This window comes from Desmodus rotundus, chromosome 10 (assembly GCF_022682495.2).
Source record: "Desmodus rotundus isolate HL8 chromosome 10, HLdesRot8A.1, whole genome shotgun sequence".
Taxonomy (NCBI): Eukaryota; Metazoa; Chordata; class Mammalia; order Chiroptera; family Phyllostomidae; genus Desmodus; species Desmodus rotundus.
The window spans coordinates 27,116,004-27,135,028 of NC_071396.1; the positions used below are offsets into that span (position 1 = coordinate 27,116,004).

The window sequence follows — 19,025 nt, forward strand, 5'->3', positions numbered from 1 at the left end:
ATGATCCCCAAAGACACCCCCGCCCACGGGGAAGAGCTCTGGTCCCTAGCCTGCTGTCCCAGGCCTGCTCATGCTGCAGGGTAGTCCCTGAGACTGTCACTGCCACCAGGCAGCTCGTTAGGCCGCAGGACATGGGCGAGGTTGTGGGACCCCTGCTGCGGCCAGTGTTGGGGGCAGTGGCCCGAGTGTGTTCCCAGGGGCCCGAGTGCGTTCGCAGGGGCCATTACATCCGGGCAGCACCCCAGTGTGATGGGTGGTTAGCTGCACAGAAGCATTTTGAAAATAATGCCGTGAAGGTGTGACAGAGTCAGGGAGGAGCCGTGGATGCTAATGAGTGCGATGGATTTGAGCAGAGCCCTATTTCTCAATTACACCAAAGTTAAGTGAGTTTTCTCATAAACGCACCCGAAAGACTGCGTTTATCAGACTCGCGAAAAGAAACTTCTGTGTGGCTACTTCTGTGGGCCAGTGCAAATGAACTGCGTTCACATACTTTTAAAGCCTTACTTGTTATTTGGTTCCCCAGAAGAGCTCGTGTGTTTGAAAAAATATAGGGAAAGAGCTTGTGTTCGGGAGATGAGTCGCCTCGGTGCACTGTTAGATGTTTGGTCCTTGCATTCGATGCCTTCGGTTCTTCCTAAAGGCTGTTAAGCGTAAATTGTCGTTTGTGGCAATTCTGCGTGCGCTGTGGGCACAAGGGGGCGTGGGCTCGCGCTGGCTGTGACTTCATGCAGAGCCATGTGAGTTATGTTGCTGTGTTTGCGGTTCGATCGAGCAGACAAAATCAGAATAGACACTTAAAAAAAAAATCCCGGCTTGCATTTCACCAACTGGAGCCGAGATATTTATTAGAACGATTTATTCAAATCAGTTTATTTTGCTGGGCCGCTGTCCCGGGTCCCGGCAGGTTGTGGCCAGTCCAAGCCACCTGTTCTTGCTCTGTCTTCAGAGCTCCATGGGGGACGTGGGGCGGGGGTCCCTGCCATGAGGGCATGCCCTGCCCTTCACTCGCCACCTTTGGGACGGTGGGGGGACCATTATAGCTATCAGAGAGGGGCGTGGCCCGCTTTCCCACGGGCTGTGAGGACCAGGGACCCCTGGTGGCATCTCATTCTGAGGGGTGCCGGCTGCTGGGACTTGGGGAAAGCACAAAAGTGCATAAGTGGCACCTTCATCGGAGATGCCTGGAGTCCCAGGTCCAGGTGGCCCCTAACCATGAGAATTTCAGAGGCTGCGCCCCAGACACCGAGCCCCCCATCCCTCCCCAGGGATGAGAACTAGAGCAGTAGATGGTTGGTATCTCTGGGGTGGAGCAGCACAAGCCCACCCCCCTGCCTCTTTGAAAACAACCCTGGGTCTTCAGCCTGAGCTGTGGTTGCCATGATGATGAGTGGTCCCAAGGGAGTGGGAGAAGTGGATGCAGAGGGAAGGGTGGGGCCGGCAGGCATTTGGGGCGAGTGGCCCCGCGACCCCATGTTGCCCTAGAGGGGGGCACCTCTGCCATTTGCCACAGGCATCGGTCCTCGCTTGGCCTCCTCCGGCACGTGCGGCCGCCCCGGTGAGAATCTGTTGTCGTGTCCAATTGCACTTATGTGAGGTTCCTCCAGTTGTCAGATTGTTGGAGACGCCCTGGGAGGGGAGGGACAGGGGTTAGTGTGGGAGGAGGGGACAGCATTTCAGCTCTGCCGGAGGAGCAGATTCTGGAGTCAGGCGGCGGGGATGGTCGCGGGACCGCTGGAACGCGCCTGGTGCCGTGAGACTGTGCGCTTTGAAGTGATGAAGGTGGCAGATGTGATGTTACACGTGTTTTACCACACCCAAAAATAACAAGTTAATGAAATTAGAAAATAGGACTCGAATAATATTTTAGAAAGGGCACGTGTGGTGAGAGGAAGGGCTGGCTGACTGCAGCTGCAGACACCCCCCCACACACATACATGCCTGCACACACACATGCCCCCCACACATGCCCTCACATACATGCCCACACAGGCCTCCACACACATGCCCACACACACGTACCCACACATACGTGCACCTACGGCTCACAGGACCCTGTCACGTCCCACCCTGGGCCTCTTCAGCACCCTGTGTTCCTGCCGTCAGGAGTGTTCTCATCTTGCGCTTCCCCGTTTCCAGGTCTGCAACGGCTCAGAGCAGCCCCGGAAGCAGCAGCGCTCTGACCTCAACGGGCCCTCCGATAACAACAACCTCCCGGAGGTAACTGTGCGGGGAGGAGCCTTCTGGTGGGGGCGGGGGGCAGGGGGGGCGGGGGGGGGGGGGCTGCCCACCATCCAGTGCCTTTGGGCGGCTGGGAGTCCCTGAGCAGGTGGAGGAGGTGAGGGCAGCCGGCCCCGCCCGTGCAGACTTGCACCACACATGTTCACACATTGGCAGGGGCAGGTTGGGGGGTCGTCGGCGCCCGCAGACTGGATCGAACAGGCTCATTCCCCCCATGGTCTGACACGCTCGAAACCTGGGTTTTTCCACGGTGGTACTGCCGGCATCGGGGACCAGGTCGTTCTGTGGTGGGGGACTGCCCTGTGCCCTGGGGGTGCTTAGCAGCCTCCCCGCCTCTGAGCACTCGATGCCAGCAGCAGCTGCTCCCTAAGCTGTGACAACGCCAGGTGTCCCCTTGGGGAGAGAGCCGTCCTGGCTGGGAACCCTGTTCTTATCAACAGCGTGAGTTTACGAAACGCCCCATATACACAAGCATGGCCACCGCGGAGGTTATTACACGAGGCCGAAGTAGTAATTTGGTTTGGGTGAGACTGTGATGCTGATGTGGCACCGATGGCCCCCTGGGCTGGTGTCCGGTCCCCCCGTCTTGATCTGACAGACGGGCCTGGCAGTTCGCCGGCGGGAGAGCCTTGGGTCAGGTGGCCTCTCGGAGCCCTTCTGGCAGCAATGCACCGAAAAGAGGGTCCCCAGGGGTTAGATGGTGGCCCTTTGCGCCCCACAGTTAACTTTTTAATCCTCACCCGAGGATGTGGTTTTACTGATTTTTAGAGAGAGGCAGGGTAGGAGCGAAACACCGATGTGAAAGAGAAACATCCATTGGTTGCCTCCCATGTACACCCCGACCAGGGATCGAACCCACAACCTAAGCATGTGCCATGACCAGGGACCGAACCCGTAAACTTTTGGTGCACAGGATGACACTGCAAACCACTGAGCCCCTGGCCAGGACACCCCCTAATTAAGTTTTAAGCATAATCATGGACGCAGGTTTTCCCTCCGAAGCAGGCTGCACATGCCCCCCTCCCCGCCCCCCGTTACAGTGCCCGGATGAGACTGGGCTGCCTCCCGGGGCTGACTTCCCGGGAACCCCAGTCCTCGCAGGGCTCAGCCTCTCACCCTGTGCTGCTCGCCTTAGCCTGGCTTACACGCCACCTGCTCACACCTGTCCTTATTTCTCTCCTAATAGACGAAGAAGGTGGCCTCCTTCCCAAGTTTTGTGGCTGGTAAGTGACTTTTGAGTTTTCTCTCTCGGCGGGGGGGGGGGGGGGGGGGGCAGTTGTGTTTTATGTCAAAGCAAATGATACTGTTAGGTTTTGCGGGGCGGGGAGGGGCAGGTTCTGCGAAGCCCGTTTGGAGAGCACATCTTCGGGTGGAGGCAGCTCCAGGGGTGCAGGTCCCTGTGCATTTGCTCATGCGAGCGCCGCTGAAGCCCCTCTCAGGGGTGTGTCGGGGGGTCCAGGTGAGGGGGGGTGGCAGACCGGGCAGGCCGCCCCATCCAATCACCCCACAAATTTTATTCATAAAATGTCAGCTTATCCATTGTTAGTTTATTCCTTGGAGTTTTATCCTTTTTCTAACTTGTTGCTATTTATATCTACAAAGAAAGCTATTGATTTTTTTATATATTAAGTTTGAAACCACTGCCTTAATGAGTTCTTATTTTTTAATGGATTTTTAGTTATTTTCTGTGTTTGTAGGGAAACAAACTTACTTATTCTATTTATCTACAAATAAGAATGGTTTTTGCTATCTCCTGTCTTGCTCTCCGTTCTCTCTTCCCCTCTGTGCTGGCATTAGGTAGAATGGAAGGAACAACATAATAGATGACATGTAATAGTGGTGTTAAAAAGTGACAAGGTTTTGAAAGATGCATGCGTTTAATTACATCATAAATAACTTCAAGCATACACAGAAGTACACATGACTCCAGACCGTCCGTGTTTGAGATTAGCGCACTGACATGTTCTGGCCCTTCATCAGGACCATATACAGACAGGGTTCTGACATTTGTCCCAAACCCGTGTTCTTAAGGACACGAACGTAATCCCACATTTAATTGTTTTAATCCACAATTCACACAGCGGTCTCAGCATGACCATACCAACATCCGAGCACATCCGCCCGCAGGAGCCGCCGAAGGTTTGCTGGCTCTGACCTTGGCCTTTGGCCTGCAGCCCACGAGGGCGGGACCCTCAAATCATGGTGCCATCAGGTCGTCTGAACTAGTGCTTCTCTGCGTGGGCTGGCCAGGCCTGGATGCGCCTCTGATTCAGTTTGCTTTTAATCCACTTTACTTCACCCTGGGCTGCCGCTGTCCCCAGCACGGAAGATTGGGCAGTTCCCAGGTTGAGCAGCCTCCTGTGCGTGCCTTTTCCTGTCTTTGCCGGTTCTGTGCTCCCTCTGCCTTCCCTCCCAGGGGCTGCCCGTGCACAGGGCCTGTCTTGGGCAGACCTGTGCGATGTGCTGGGTTCGACTTTGACTCCCTGTTGTTGCTTCTCTTCCTCCCGGCAGCCGGTGGCTTTGTCTTGCCCGTGGGGTGTCAGAAGCGCCACGCTGAGACTCTCAGCCCCTTTCCATCGGGGTCAGCCAGCCCGTCCTGCAGACCTGGGCACAGCCTCCCACCAGAGACCATCCCGTGGGTCTGCTTGTTCAGACGGCGTCTCCTCTTTCCTGTCAGCCATTCAGCATCCCTTGTAACGGGGGCTTCTCGGAGGCTTGGCGGTGTGGGGGACAGGCTGGTGTGCGAGGGAGGCGTTTGGAGCAGGAGGGGCCCTTCCAGGGCCTGGAGACCTTGCTCTGGGGCTGTGGGCAGTAGGTCTCTCCTGAGGGCCAGTTTCTCGGCTCTGACGTTCCTCCCCTCCTGCCCCCTCTGTCCCTTCTGGACCCCCTCCCCAGGGCCAGCTCTTGCACCCATCTGGTGGCTTCTGTGGTGCGTGGCCTCGGTGCTCCTCTGGCCTCCCCTCCAGATCTGCCACCGTCAGCGACTCCCCTTCTCCCAGTCCCGCCGAGTCCCCTCTGCATGGTGCGCCCTCGCCCCATCAGGCATCTTTTTTCTCCTGACTTACCCACTTCCCCTCCACTGGCTGCTGAGCACGTCTGTACTGTCCTGTCCTGTGTCTGTCCACAGCCACCAGTCTCTCTGTGATGAGAGTTTGGGAATGGCTGCCTCAGTGTCTGCACCTCCCCTCTCCCCCCAGCCCCTCAATTCACTGGATGGCTTCTGCCTGGTCTCCTCCAACAGCTCTCCAAGGTCACGACCAGCTTCCTTGTCACTCTGCCCAGAAAACACAAGGGCGCTCTCTGTTCTCCCACTAGCAGCTGGGTGTGCCTCCCGTCCTAAGGCTCCGCTTTCCTGACCTCTCTCCCTGCTTCTGAGTTGCCGGTTCACCTTCCTCTGCCCACCCACGGGGTGTGGCTGCTCCGCAGGCCCGGCCCCAGGCCCTGCCTGCCCCAGGCCCTGCCCGCCCCAGGCCCTTGCCTGCCCCGAAGCTTCGGCCCCTTCTGCGGCTGCACTGGGAGCAACACTCCGTGCACTCGAGCTCCTGAGTGTGCTGCCTGCCAAGCTTCATTTGGGAGACTCCCAGCTCCTGCAGCTGACCTTGCCAGGAACCCCCAACCCCGAGCTCAGCCCTCTCACAGGTCCCTGCCCTCGTGACTGACAGCTCTGTTTGCGCAGTCCTGCTTTCCAGCCCTCCTTGTCCTCGCCCAGCACTCGAGTTCGTCTTCCCGTCCTGTTGGGAGTCTTCAGCCCATCGTGCCTCTCAGGCGCTGTCTCCCTGGCCCACACCATCATCATCGCCATCATCACTGTCACCGTCACCACCACCATCACCATCTTCATCACCGACATCACCATCATCACCCCACCACTTGCTCGGACTCTGCAGCAGCCTTCCGGCCGCTCTCCTTCCTTGCTCTGCTATTCACCTCTGCAGCCAGAGTCACTTTCTGAAGCCGGTGTGGTCGGGCCACTTCCCTGACTGACACCCTATAGGGACACCCTGTAGGGACAGTGCCGGGTGTGGCCCCAGGGTCCTCACATCTGGCAGCTGCTTTGTGTGTGGCCTCGGCTTGTTGCAGCTGCCAGCCTACGCCTGCCTAGGACTTTGCGCCTTTTGTGCTCACCTACGTGCAGTACTCCCTGTGACCTCAGGGCCTTTGCGCCTGCTCCTGCCTGAGCCTGGAAAGCCCTCCTGCTTCCCTCAGTGGCTCATTGGTTCCTGTGTGCCCTGCAGACCTCAGCTCACAGGGCAGCCGCGCAGCAACTCCCGAGGGCAGGTGTCCCTGTCGCTTCTTCCCCGGCACAGCGCCTTTCCTGCTGTGGGCCACCCGGGTGCATTCATTCATTCTGGGACCGTGGGGCCGGCCTCAGCCTGTGAGCTCTACATTTTTCATGGAGCACCATCTGTAGACAGGGCCAGGGCTCCGAACTGCGCAGTTGGGGAAGCAGCACTGGGGACGGCGGTCCTGGGCAGAGCCACTGATGTGATGCAAGCTGTCCTTGTGGGTGCCCTTGGACACGAAGGTCCGCTCCATGGGCTGGAGGACTGCGGGGGGGTACGCTTGGAGGCCCTCTGGGTGCACGCCACACTCCCAGCCGCCCCCTCGCACAGCCGGCGGGGGGGAAGCAGGCACCAGTCTGGGGGCTCCCGAGACAAGTATTGGAGCCTCTGTCCACACCCACCTTCAGGGGCGGCAGGGACGGGGGTCCATGCACGGCTCTGGGGGCCCCCACCCCTTCCCTGTGCAGTCAGAGAGTCAGGCCCTGGGTGCGCTGACGGGGGCTGCAGCTGAAGGCTCCCTCCCGCAGGGAGGGACCTGGGCACCTTCTTCCCGCAGACACATTCTGCTCACACCCGTGTGAGTATAAATGTCATCGCAAGAAAATAAGAAGGAGGAATCACCCTCTGGGGAGACTGTGTCTCTTACAATCCTCCGCCTGCAGTCCTCTGTCCCCCCCAACTCCCTCTGGTGGCCTCACTCAGGGGCACCTCATGAGTTGAGTCCAATAAGAACAGTTTGAAGTGCCGACCGGCTGCTTTTGCATGGTGACAAAGCTGTTTGATTTTTGCTTCTGCCTTTGTGACCGGAGCTGAGGGCTGTGTCTGCAGAAGCAAGCTGCCCTCCCCCCACCCTATCGGCTGCCCTGGTCTTCTCTGCCTCTGGGTTTTCCTCCCTAATGTGTGTGCGCCCAGCAGGGGCGGCAGGGGCACTGGTTTCACTGGGCAGGCCGGATGCCGCAGGCCCCCTTGCAGGAACGATTTCCTATTTGAGAAAGAGCAGGACGGGAATGACAGGCGCCCCCTGGAGGAGGCAGCCGACTGCTAGGTGGAGTTGTAGCAAAGCCCCGACCCCTCACAGGCGTCTCCCTAGGGAGCAGCACCTGTGGGTGCGGGGTGGCACCCTCTGCCCACACGAGTCGGTGTCCCCAGCTCACTGCAGGGGCGCTTTGGGGCCTGGCATGACTAAATCTACTCGGGGACAGGGACTGCAACAGGAACGGGGACCTCAGGAAGGGCCAGTGAGCTGACTGAGGGGCTGGCAGACAGCAAGTTCAAAGACAGCAGCAACCTTGGCAGGTGTGGGTTGATCGGAAGGGAAGCCCTCTCCCCTACTCCAGGGACTGGGGGCCCATGGGGTGCCACACAAGGCTGCACTCCCCAGATAGGACATGGGGACGCTTGCCGAGGCTGGGTTCTGGTGCTGGCTGAAGGGGTGGGGTGGACAGTTACCCCAGGGCTGCTGGGATCACCAGGCCTTTACTGCAAAGTGACGCCATCTACTGGTCAGTAGCAGTCACTGCAGGTAGGAAGTGACTCGGGCCCCACTGTAGGTGACTGCTGGCAGATGATAGACCCAGGGAACCGCACTGGACCAGGGTTGTGGGTGGGTGCATGGGGAGGATTTCCTTCTTCGGACTCCCTCTCCCTGTATGCCCTCTGCTCCGTGCTCCCAGCCCTGCCCAGCCGGGGGCGGGTCTGTCACCTCCAGGGCGAGGACCGAGGGGCCCGTGATGAAAGGAGCAGCAGGATTTGACCCGGCCATGGAGCCGCCGGGCAGGGGTCAGGCAGCCCTGGCTCCAGGACTTGCCCTGCCCGCTGTTAAGACGTGAGATGACTTAGACTTGAGGACGCGCCGCCCTGCTCCGAAGCGCATGGCTCGGGGAGAGCCAGAGTTGCAGAGGGCAGTTAGGAAGTCGCCCTGAGTCTCACATCAGCCTGGTGTCAGCTGTCACTTCCCAGGGGACAGTGAGCCACTCCCTCTGTGCATTCGCCGCACCTGAGGAGCCCGGGGAGGGGGCACTACCGGTTTTGTAGGTAAAGCCGGACAGCCTGCTCGTTACACAGTCACTTACTGTCTGCGGCGCTTTCGTGCCGCAGACGCAGAGGTGCCCGGTTTCACGGCATCTGCAGAGCCTGAAACCATTCCCATCCGCCCCTTATAGAAATGGTCCGCTGACCGGTCGCTGCAGCTGCCTGTCCAGTACGGAGACACTCACACGGCTGGCTGTTTACATGTAACTGAATTAATTATGCAGATAGCTTAGAAATTCAGTTCTTTAGTTGCTCTGGCCATAGTTAAGGTGCGCAAAGACATGTGTGGCTTGTGGTCCCTGTACTGAACAGCACGGGACATTCCATGTTGTGGCAGAAAGTTCCAGAGACTGTGCAGGTGTAGAGGCAGCAGGTGGGACCGGACCTGAGGCGTAGAGGGTAGGAGGACCCAGAGGTCTCCAGACAAGCAGGAGCTCTGAGAGCACAGAGGCAGAGAAGGCTCTAGAAGAATCAGAGGGACAGGCAGTCTCACCCTCCTGAGTTCTAGAGGGTTCCGGGGAAGGCACGGGGATGCTGCTGTGTTGGGAAACGGGAGCCTCCTGGAATTGGAGCACCCGGCTGTCACCTCAGGGGTGGCAGAGCTGCTTGGGCTGCAGAACTGTCCTCCTGACAGTTTGTGCGGAGTGTCCTGGCCCGAGGGCTGGTGGCTCCGTGCGCCCTGCGGTGGACTGGGCCGCCGCCCTCCTGCATCCCGCTCCTGCCGCCCCATGCTCTGTCCTGCGGGTGGAGGCTGACCGCACCCCTTCAGTTCCAGGGCCCTGCGAGCCAGAAGACCTCATCGATGGGATCATCTTTGCGGCCAACTACCTGGGGTCCACCCAGCTGCTCTCGGAGCGGAACCCTTCCAAAAACATCCGGATGATGCAAGCGCAGGAGGCCGTCAGCCGGGTCAAGGTAGGGGCTCGGCGGGGCCGGCTCGGACCCACGGCCCAAAGCCTGGGGCAGGAGGGCCCTGGGCTGCGGCCACAGGGCGGCTTGCTAGGTAATGAGGAACTGCCCCGGCCCCGCCCCCCGGGCAGCAGGACGCGTGAGAGGATGCTGGCAGGCGTGCGGGGCGTCCGTGTGTTCCGTGGGGTTCGAGTCCCAGCCCCACAGCCTGGGCCCTTGCACCGTTCGGGGCGCTGCCCGCGGAAAGGGAGACAGACACGTTTCACTTCACTCCGTGACCCCCAGGAAACCGGGGCCTACCTGCAGCTCCAGGCATGGGTTGGAGCACCTGGTCTTGGAGTGGGCTACGGTTGCTGCTCCCCAGTGGGGTGGCGAATGAACTGCGTCAGCCCCTCCCCTGTCCTCCCCGTGGATGCGACCTCTTGTAAGGGAGCAGAAGGGATGTGGCGCCCGAGCCCACCAGAGGGCAGCACTGAGCCGCCCGCAGCCAGGCTGCTCTGCCCCGTCCTGTGCCCAGTCCTCAGTCCTGCTCTGGCCCCTGCAGACCCGGGGGTTGGCCGGGGTCTCCGGCACTGGAGGGGGTGTAGGGGCCTCTGCGCATGCTTGCCTGCTGAGGGGCTGGCTGTTTACTTGTGCCGGGGCCTGAGGTCCGGACCCTGGGGCGTGGACCATGGAACCAAACCGGCGCCCGCGCATTGTCTTTGTTTTCTCTTACATGCTGTTCAGAGGATGCAGAAAGCTGCTAAAATCAAGAAGAAAGCGGTGTGTGGGACTGTGGGCTGTACTTGTGTTTCTGTGGCTTGTCCGTGCAGGGGACTGGGAGGGGGTGGGTTCCCCCTGGAAGCACGGGTTCTGTGGCCAAGGGCGTTCCCTCCTCCCTTGCAGGTAAACTCTAGACTTTGGAGTGAAACCACACTTTTTTTTAAACCCTCCACTGACAGAAGAATGCAGTCACAGCCCCTTTGTCTTTTCCATCTTTCTTTTGGGGCTCCGTGTGCCGGAATGTGCTAGAACGTGGTTAATGTGGCAGTGTTACTGCTTTGCATGGGCGTTTTTAAGTGTGGCACTGCCTAGGCCTCCTGCAGAGAGTTAATTAAATTGTTCCGATAGTTAAAGACTCATTAAGTTTAATTTACTAAATCTGGTGGGTGGATGAGAAGCTCCACTGTCCCAGGAGACGCCGTCCCTGTTGCAAAGGCTCTGGAGCACAGACAGACTTTCAGGAAGCGGGCCACCCTTCCTTCCCGTGTTTGTAAACCTGGCCATTCGGCGAAGGCCGGGCACCTTCTAACTGCCCCGCCCGGCCCCCCATGCAGGAAGGAGCCAGTGCCTTGTGTGAGAAGGCTCCCAGCCCTGGCTTGTAGCTTAAACAGCAAGAGGTTTAGCCCTCCATCCCCACCTGGAACCAAATTTTCTGGGGTGTGGCAAGAGGACCCTGTCTGGGGCTCCCTTTCCTCTGCGGTGACACTTCTGTCCCTGTGGGGCAGGTCTGGGGGCAGGTAGACGGAGCTCTGAACAGCCTCAGTGGCAAGGCCAGCCGATCTCCCGTGTGAAGGGCTGTCCCTCTTCCAGGCAGGGAGATGCTCAAGTTCATTGCCAACGGCCCCTTTTCTGATCTGCCCACAGCAGACAAGCAAATGGTGATGGGAGGTTCTCCCTGGGCCCAGGACCCCAGCAGAGAGCCCACCTCCCAGACTCACTGGTGACTAGGGTCAGGGTCCCCACCTGCAGATGTGCCCACCCTGTTGTCTGGGTCCCTCTGTGGGGTCGTGCTGTGTCCCATCAGGGAGTGAGAGGGTGACCCGGCCCAGTTCCTGCTGGGGGTCAGGGTTCAGCTTCCCACGTCCGCTCCCCAGTTTGAGTGCAGCTCCCGTTTCCTCCGGAACTGGCGGAACGACGAAAAACCAGTCCACCTGCCCCTTCACTCCTCTGTCCCCACCTGCTTTTTACCAAGAAGGATTTGAGCTACAATCCTAAATCATAACCTTTAAAAGCATCTGGATGCGGAATATAACCCGATTTTCAAAACCAGGGAAAAAGGAATCCCTCCACTGCCCTGCAGACTGTTTTCCGCGGGCACATTTTGGATTCTGTCTTTAGAGCCATTTAAAGGCAGTGCCACCCCGTGGCGAGCCCCGCGCCCCGCAAGACTTCCCCCCCCAACACAGCGGAAATGCAGATTGGCCATCGTGGGGGGGCTGCCTGCCACTCGCCAGTGGTGAGGAATTGCCAGCAGGGCCATTTTTGAGTCCTGATTTGCCAGTGAGGAATGAAGTCCCAGCTGCCTGCTCTCTGGAAGCGGGAGATAGGGCACCACGGGCTCCCGGGGACCACAAAGAATGGTTCGCCCCTGTCGCAAACCAAAGGCGCTCGAGCAACGTCAGTGCTCTGCAGGAGTGATCGGAATCCCACAGAGGCGCCGACCAGTGAGGGGCTGTCGGGTTTGGGGGAGACCTGAGTCGTTTCCCGGGCTTCCGGGACTTTCCCTGTGCATGTAACTAGTGGACGTGCAGTTTGCTACTCCGAGAGGTGACAGAATGGGGGGCTCTTGTGTGACAGCGTCTTCCGGCCTCTCCTGTGCCCCTAGGAGGGCCACATGCAGCCTGGTTGGGGGTCTTGCTTCCCTGAGGGTGTTCGGAAGGCGGGGACCAAGCCCGCTCTTGGGGCGTTGACATGACTGGCTGCTTCCATTGGAAGCAGATGCTGACGTTTGAATCCAACTTCTTCGAGAACGTCTTCCCCTTTTCCTGGGGATCAGAATCCCAGACCCGGGGAACAGAGCCCAGGGGCACAGAGCATGCCTCTGCTGCATCTGACGAGTTTTGGGGGGTGGAGAGCCGGCCCTCCGGCTGCTGCAACACCGGCCCTGGGCGCCGGGTCCCCCTCCTGCTCAGCTCCTGCCAGCCACCCCTGCTCCCTGCTCCCCCCGCCGAGCTCACTCGCTACAGAGCGCACTCCGAGGCACTCGCACCAGCTCCCGGAGGGCCGCCCCACGCCCGCGCCGCGTGTCCCTGTGGGGGCCCACGGGCCGTGCTGGCCCCGTCGGGCTTTGTTCAAGCTGCGGCTCCTAGTCTATGAGATGTCCACTGTCCTCCCTTAGAATTCTGAGGGGGAGGCGCAGACGCTGACCGAAGTGGACCTCTTCATCTCCACCCAGAGGATCAAGGTGCTGAACGCAGACACGCAGGTGAGAGTGTGAAGGCGGTTGTTGGAACGTGTGTAGCGCCCTCCCGATGCCCCACAGGGGCCCCCAGGGCCAGGCCTGGCTGCGGGGGGCCGGGGTGGGTGCCGGGCCAGGTGGCCCCACGCTGTGGCCTGGCTGCCCCTCGGAGATGCCGGGCGGCGTCTGGGTGCTGTCAACCACGAGCGGGTCCCGGGGGGAGTTGCTGCAGGAAGGCGATGTGACTGCCAGCCTTACAGCCCTGGCACAGGGCTGGTGGTGACACAGGTGAGGGGCTCTGGAGACTGGAGGGGTCAGTCAGGGCAGAGGAGGGGCCAGCGGCCACCTTGGTAGGTGCCGTATTGGCAGACAGTTGTGCCAGTAGGTGGCCCTGCCAGGAGGTGGCTGTGTTGGTGGGCAGCCCTGCTGGCAGGCAGCACCCTCCTGTGATGACAGTGGCTGTGCCATTGGCCTGCGCCGGGGCCTGGGGAGGGAGCGCATTCCCGACACCAGAGATGGATTTGGGCGTTTCCGACAGCGACCAGAGACCGGGAGGTGCTGAAGAACCACCCCCGACTGTCCCTTTCCGGGGTCCCGTCCTGAAATGTGGGTCTGGTGGCTACACCCCGCCCCCCCAGAGCCTTGGCTGGAGAACTAAGCCTGCTCCATGCAGACAGATGCGGAGCAGCTTTCGCTGCAAAGATGGATTCTCTGTGGAGGGAAAGGGCTTCGGAGGCGGCTGCCACACCGGCCTTCTCTTGTGGGAGGGGGACAAAGGCGTGAGGGACAGAGCGGTTAGTTTCCCAGCGCCCAGGTGCCGCCTGGTCAGTGGGGGGCGGGGCAAGGTGTCGGGCAGGTTCCTGTCAGAGGACAAAAGCACTTGGGTGACAGGCCCCCCCGGGCCAAGGGACTGAGTGGGAGTCCACTGCCGTGGTATCCCCCAGCCGTGCCCAGGCGGCCTGGGCTCCCTGGAAGGAAGAGTCCCATCAGCAGCCCTGGCCTGAGGCGCCCCCTCCACTGGCTGGAGGTCCGGGCCAGGCACATGCTGTGAGGGGAGGGGACCCTCCTCCACAGCCACGGGCAGCCTCTGCTCGGGTGGGGACTGGCTTTGCCATGGGGCAGGCTCCTGCTCCTGAGGAGAGGCCCCTTCCCCAGCTCCAGGGGCATCCTCTTGGGAGCTGTGGGGCTAAGCAAAGGCAGACTAGACTGACTTGGCCATGAACCAGCACCCTCAGCGCCGTTAACTAAGGTCACGGTTCTCAGCCTGGGGCAGCCTGTCCACTCAGGGTGTTTCCCGAGGGCTGGAGGTCGCTGTGGGTGTCACATTGTGGGGAGGTGGGGGGCACCCCTGGCTTCTCAGGGGTGGAGGCTGGAGATGCTGCTCAGCCCCCACAGCACAGGGGGCAGAGGTTCACGTCCAGAGTGGTCCGCCCCGCCCCCAGCAGCGGTGTGGGGGCTGAGAAGCCATGGACACGAGGGCCCTTTAACAGCACGCTCCCTGACGCAGCCCCCTGCCCCCTCCGCCCGGCAGGAAACCATGATGGACCATGCGCTGCGCACCATCTCCTACATCGCGGACATCGGCAACATCGTGGTGCTGATGGCCCGGCGCCGCATGCCACGGTCGGCCTCGCAGGACTGCATCGAGACCACCCCCGGGGCGCAGGAGGGGAAGAAGCAGTACAAGATGGTGTGCCACGTGTTCGAGTCCGAGGACGTGAGTCGCTGCGCTGGGGAGAGGCGGGGACCCCCCCCCACAGCGCAGACCCCGCAGGGCTCGGGGGCCCTGGGCGCCTCCATGGGCGTTGCCAGTGGAGTGGAGGTTTTCTGTCACTCAGAGTTGGCGGAGGGTGGGACCATGGTTTTATGTCACTTCGTGATGTCAGTTTGTCGGGCGCGGTTTCTGGGCTGGACTGCATTTGGTTGCGCGGGAGAGCCATGGGCAGAGACCCCTGACACGCCTCTTCCCTGCTGACACCGTGTGGCCCGCGGCTCACTTTGCTGCCGTCGCGCTGCTGCGTGGGCACCTGCCCGGGCCCCGCGACTGGCTCTACTTCTGTTCCGGGCCACAAACGTGCCAAAAAGCAATTCGGGAGTTTAAAAGGGGGTAGACTTGCTTAGGGACCCCAAGGCCTTGCACTCCATCCTTGAACGGGGTGGGGGGACAGGGAGGGTACTGCAGCCAGCAGGAGCTGAGGGCGGGGGTGGGGGGTGGGCAGGTGCCTGTGCTGCCCAAGAGCCACCCCTCGGGAGAATGTTTAGGCAGCTCTCCCTCCTCTGCGGACACGTGGGAGGGGCGTTCCTGCTCACACCCGGGGCTGCAGCCTGTCTCCGTGACCCGGTGCCCAGGGAGGGTCCCGACAGTTCCGTGTGTGAGGGCAGGGTGGGCAGAGGCAGTCACCAGTCTCCAGAAGCGCTGTGAGGCAAGGGACCATGTATAGAGTTGTTTCAATAGAGCCCTGATAGACGACTTGTCCCGCCCCCAAGTGCACGGGTCCGTGACACCTGATAGCACTTTGCTGTGGCGCAAGGCGGAGGGCGGCTTGGAGACCTGGTCGGGAGGGGCTGCAGGACACCGCCATGCCCAAGGTCTGAGCCAGGGATGCTGCTGTGGCTGTGCCGTCAGCTTGGAAGGGACAAGGCAGAGAGCGAGGGGCGAGTGAGGCCCACGGTGGGATGTGAGGGGCACCAGTGCGGGACCCAGTCATCCTGAAGCCTATGACAGCCTATGGGACACCTTGGGGAAATGGGGGGCCCCGGGGGAACTCTTTGAGCCTCAGTTTCCCCTCTAGGCCAGGCGAGGGGAGGGGCATAGGTGACTGAGCTGGGACCCTGCAGGAGGCCACCTCTTGGGCCATGCCGGTCCCCACCTGCTGGGGCCAGGCTCTGGGCCTCATTGTGGGGGACACCCCCGGGCTGGGAGCTGGGTGCAGGGGAGCCCCGGGTTGACAGGGTTCCGGGTGTGTCCCACCCCAGTCCCGGGGAGGGAGCTTGCAGCATGTGCGGCGATGCTCAGGCTCCCGGGCAGACCCCTCAAGGGGCCCTGGTATGGTGGCCTCACTGTCTGCAGGAGCTTCCTGGGGTGGGGCTGGCCGTCCTGGCAGGACCCAAGGCGGAGTCCCAGGGCAGTGGGAGCCATACTCCCACCCACCTAGGGGTGCAGGGACGGTGCTCCCAGACCACCCTTCACAGCCAGGGCGCCTTGGTGCACACAAACCCCGAGGCCTGGACAGCTGCCAGCCCTCCAACCCCAGAGATGTGGGGCCAGTCCTGGCCTCCTAGTCCCCATGCCGCCCTCTCCACAGCCCGATTCTCAGCGTCTGCTGGGGCTCAGCAGTTCTCTCAGATGCGTGCAGGCTGTGGCATTCCCTGGCGGTCCCCAGGTGCCACCTGGTGGTTCCTGGGCGCTGGCCCTCACCCTCAGGGCAGCAACATCAAAATGCTGGTCCGGGGAGGGAGCCAGGCTGGTCCCCACCAAAGTGACCAGGGTCCACTCGGGGAGGCAGGGCTGTCCACCGTGAGGGCCTGTTCCGGGAGAGCCCCCACACATCTGCTGCGTCCAAACGACGCGCCACGTGGGTCTGATTTCGCGTTCTCACCTGTGTTCTGGCCCGCTCCCCAAAGGTTCGCTGGGGGTGCCCACATGGGGGCCCCTTAGCTCTCACCTTTCCCCAGCCCCGCCTCTGCACGCCTGCAGTGACGTTGAAACTGAGCGATTTGCCCGCGGGGCCTGTGCTGGTGTCCCAGGCGTCCCACCCCCACCGGCCTCAGCCGCTGGGGAGGAAGGGCTGGTGGGCAGGCAGCTAGCAGTGTGCGGGCTCCCCGGAGGAGCCAGCCCCAGTGCTTTTGGAAGGAGATGGGTGTAGAGAAAAGATGGTACAGTCACCAAGGAAAGCAACACCACGCTGACATTCACAGATGATTTATAATCTCTGCAGACTTTTATTTGACACTGTGCTTTGTCCTAGAACGTCTCGGACTCAGAGCAGGTCTGGGGGACAGGCAGGACGAGGCCCTGGCAGGTGCAGGTCACGGACAGGTTCCCCCAGGGAGCAGCGTTGGTGGGTCCTCGGTTCCTCTCCCGGGGACCCTGTGCAGGCTCACGTGTGCGCCTCGTACCCAGCACCTCCGCGGCCCCTCTGCCGGCCTCTGAGGGTGGCCTCTGCCCACAGGCCCAGCTGATTGCCCAGTCCATTGGCCAGGCCTTCAGTGTGGCCTACCAGGAGTTCCTGCGGGCCAACGGCATCAACCCCGAGGACCTGAGCCAGAAGGAGTACAGCGACATCATCAACACCCAGGAGATGTACAACGACGACCTCATCCACTTCTCCAACTCGGAGAACTGCAAGGAGGTGAACCGCGGGCCCGGCGGGGGCAGAGGGCCGGGCCGGGGCAGGAACCCCCGGCAGCACCCCCATGTGCGCCACAGGCTGAGATGCCTCTTGCTCCTGCCTGGGGAGGGAGCACTTGTGTGTGAAATGAGGTGTTGCTGCAACAGACAAGCTGGTTACAATCAGTCTTAATGCCCTTGAAACCGTGCCTGTTAATGTCGCCGTGCACCCGGGAGAGGTTTCTGAGAAGCACGTGGGAGGCAGAGAATGCGGGTGCCCTGCAGTAGTAGGGGGCCCCCCAGGGGTCTCCTGAGATGGAGGAGCTCAAGCCCTGGGTGGGGGGCGCACGCACCCCAACACTGCTGGACGGGTGGATGAGGGAGTGACCCGCTGAGGGAAATGGTCCCAGCTTCTCGCCGAGCGGCCTTGGCAACTCTGAGAGGATGACCCTCGGGGCCAAGAGGCGTGAGGACTTCTCCAGAGGACACACCTGTGTGGGATGGGCTGGCAGGGTCTGTGCCCGGCCTGGCCCCATGGCAGCCCGCTCACCCACCGCTGCTGTCACCTCGCAGCTGCAGCTGGAGAAGCTCAAGGGCGAGGCGCTGGGTGTGGTGGTGGTGGAGTCTGGCTGGGGCTCCATCCTGCCCACCGTCATCCTGGCCAACATGATGAACAGCGGCCCGGCTGCCCGCTCGGGGAAGCTCAGCATCGGTGACCAGATCATGTCCGTCAACGGCACCAGCCTGGTGGGGCTGCCCCTCGCCACCTGCCAGGGCATCATCAAGGTAGGCCCCAGCCCCCTGTGCTCCGCCCTCCACCATGAGAGTCAGAGAAGGCCCTGGGGGACACATTGGGTCTCCCTCAGCGAGGGCTGGGGGCCCGCAGGTGTTTGGCAGCCAACAGTCCTGGTCTGCCTGGGGCATTCCCAGGGGTCCCCACATGGGTCTGCGAGGCAGTCTTCAGCGAGACGACACTCTGAGGGTCTGACCTGTGAGCCTGCAGCTTTAGGCCCCGTGAAGGGGTCAGCGGAGCGGGTGCAAGCCAGTGGCCCTGGGGCTTTGGCGCCTGGCCGCTCTTGGTCTCAGGGGGGCAGGGGAGTTGGACAGGTAGCCCTGGAGCACCGAGCAAGGCAGGCCCCATGCTGGGGTCCCACTGTGGTCCCCAACCCACTCTGGCCTTGGTGCCAGAGCCTGGCCCCATGAGCGACCTTGTGGACAGACAGACGTGGACAGTGGTGCCTGAGGCTTGGGCGGCTGTGGCTCCTGGGCACACGGTCACCTGCCCCCCCACCCCAGGATGCACCCAGCCCCGTCTGCACACCAGCAGGTTTTCACTAATCCAAGCGCTCTTGTCCCCACCCCACTTGGGGTCAGCACCAGGCCACCACTGAGGGACACTGGATGGGATGCTGCCCGGGGCCGCTGCCTTCGTCCGATCTGGAGCACACGGGAGCATGGGGGCTGAGGCATGCCCTGCCCCCCCGACCTGGCAGCCCTGCCTACTGGCCAGGGAGTGGTGCCTTCGCAGCCAGCTCTGTCCCCGGGCTAACCTGTAGCTCCTGTCCCCTCACTCACAGGGTCTGAAGAACCAGACGCAGGTGAAGCTCAACATCGTCAGCTGCCCGCCGGTCACCACAGTGCTCATCAAGCGGCCAGACCTCAAGTACCAGCTGGGCTTCAGCGTGCAGAACGGAATTGTGAGTCCGCTCTCGGCCGCCTGCACGTTAGGGTGTGGGGAGGTGGGCTCCCTTTCAGCCCGAGGCGGCATCAGACTTGCTATGTTCAGCTGACAGACATCCACGTTCTCATTCGTGCATTTACTTGCTCACCTGTTCAGTCCTGTGTGAGAGGCTCCGTGCCAGGCACTGAGGAGGCAGGAGGGCTTCCAGGAAGAGGTGACCTGGGACTTGAGAAGGGTGTTGATCTGCCCCCAGCTCTGTTGTGCCTGTTGCTCAGGCCAGGGTGCTTTAGTCTGGAGTTCCTGATTTCTCTCTCCTGCCTTGGGCCGTGGTGAGTGCTGTGTCCTTGGTTCTGGGGGAACCTAGAGGGCGACTGTGGTGAGACAGAACTG

At 61.4% G+C, this 19,025-nt stretch overlaps 2 protein-coding genes across 13 annotated transcripts in view; one reads left to right on the forward strand and one right to left on the reverse strand.

The window, feature by feature from the left end:
• Positions 1–19,025, forward strand: part of APBA2 (amyloid beta precursor protein binding family A member 2) — a 79,231-nt gene that overhangs the window by 58,128 nt on the left and 2,078 nt on the right. For 11 of the 12 annotated variants that reach the window (XM_071219447.1, XM_053912779.1, XM_053912777.2 and 8 more), the window contains 9 exons: positions 2,140–2,220; positions 3,428–3,464; positions 9,325–9,470; positions 10,191–10,226; positions 12,565–12,651; positions 14,156–14,341; positions 16,797–16,976; positions 17,528–17,740; positions 18,532–18,651. In XM_071219447.1, the coding sequence (XP_071075548.1) occupies positions 2,140–2,220; positions 3,428–3,464; positions 9,325–9,470; positions 10,191–10,226; positions 12,565–12,651; positions 14,156–14,341; positions 16,797–16,976; positions 17,528–17,740; positions 18,532–18,651 (1,086 nt within the window). The remainder of the gene's footprint in view (positions 1–2,139; positions 2,221–3,427; positions 3,465–9,324; positions 9,471–10,190; positions 10,227–12,564; positions 12,652–14,155; positions 14,342–16,796; positions 16,977–17,527; positions 17,741–18,531; positions 18,652–19,025) is intronic. The other variant, XM_053912788.2, reaches the window with a different exon arrangement.
• Positions 16,544–19,025, reverse strand: part of ENTREP2 (endosomal transmembrane epsin interactor 2) — a 163,903-nt gene continuing 161,421 nt past the window's right edge. Inside the window, exons 15-18 of the mRNA XM_053912789.1 lie at positions 18,784–18,995; positions 18,530–18,671; positions 17,509–17,721; positions 16,544–16,883 (exon numbers count right to left, since the gene is read on the reverse strand). The gene's annotated coding sequence lies outside the window, so the exon portion shown is untranslated. The remainder of the gene's footprint in view (positions 16,884–17,508; positions 17,722–18,529; positions 18,672–18,783; positions 18,996–19,025) is intronic.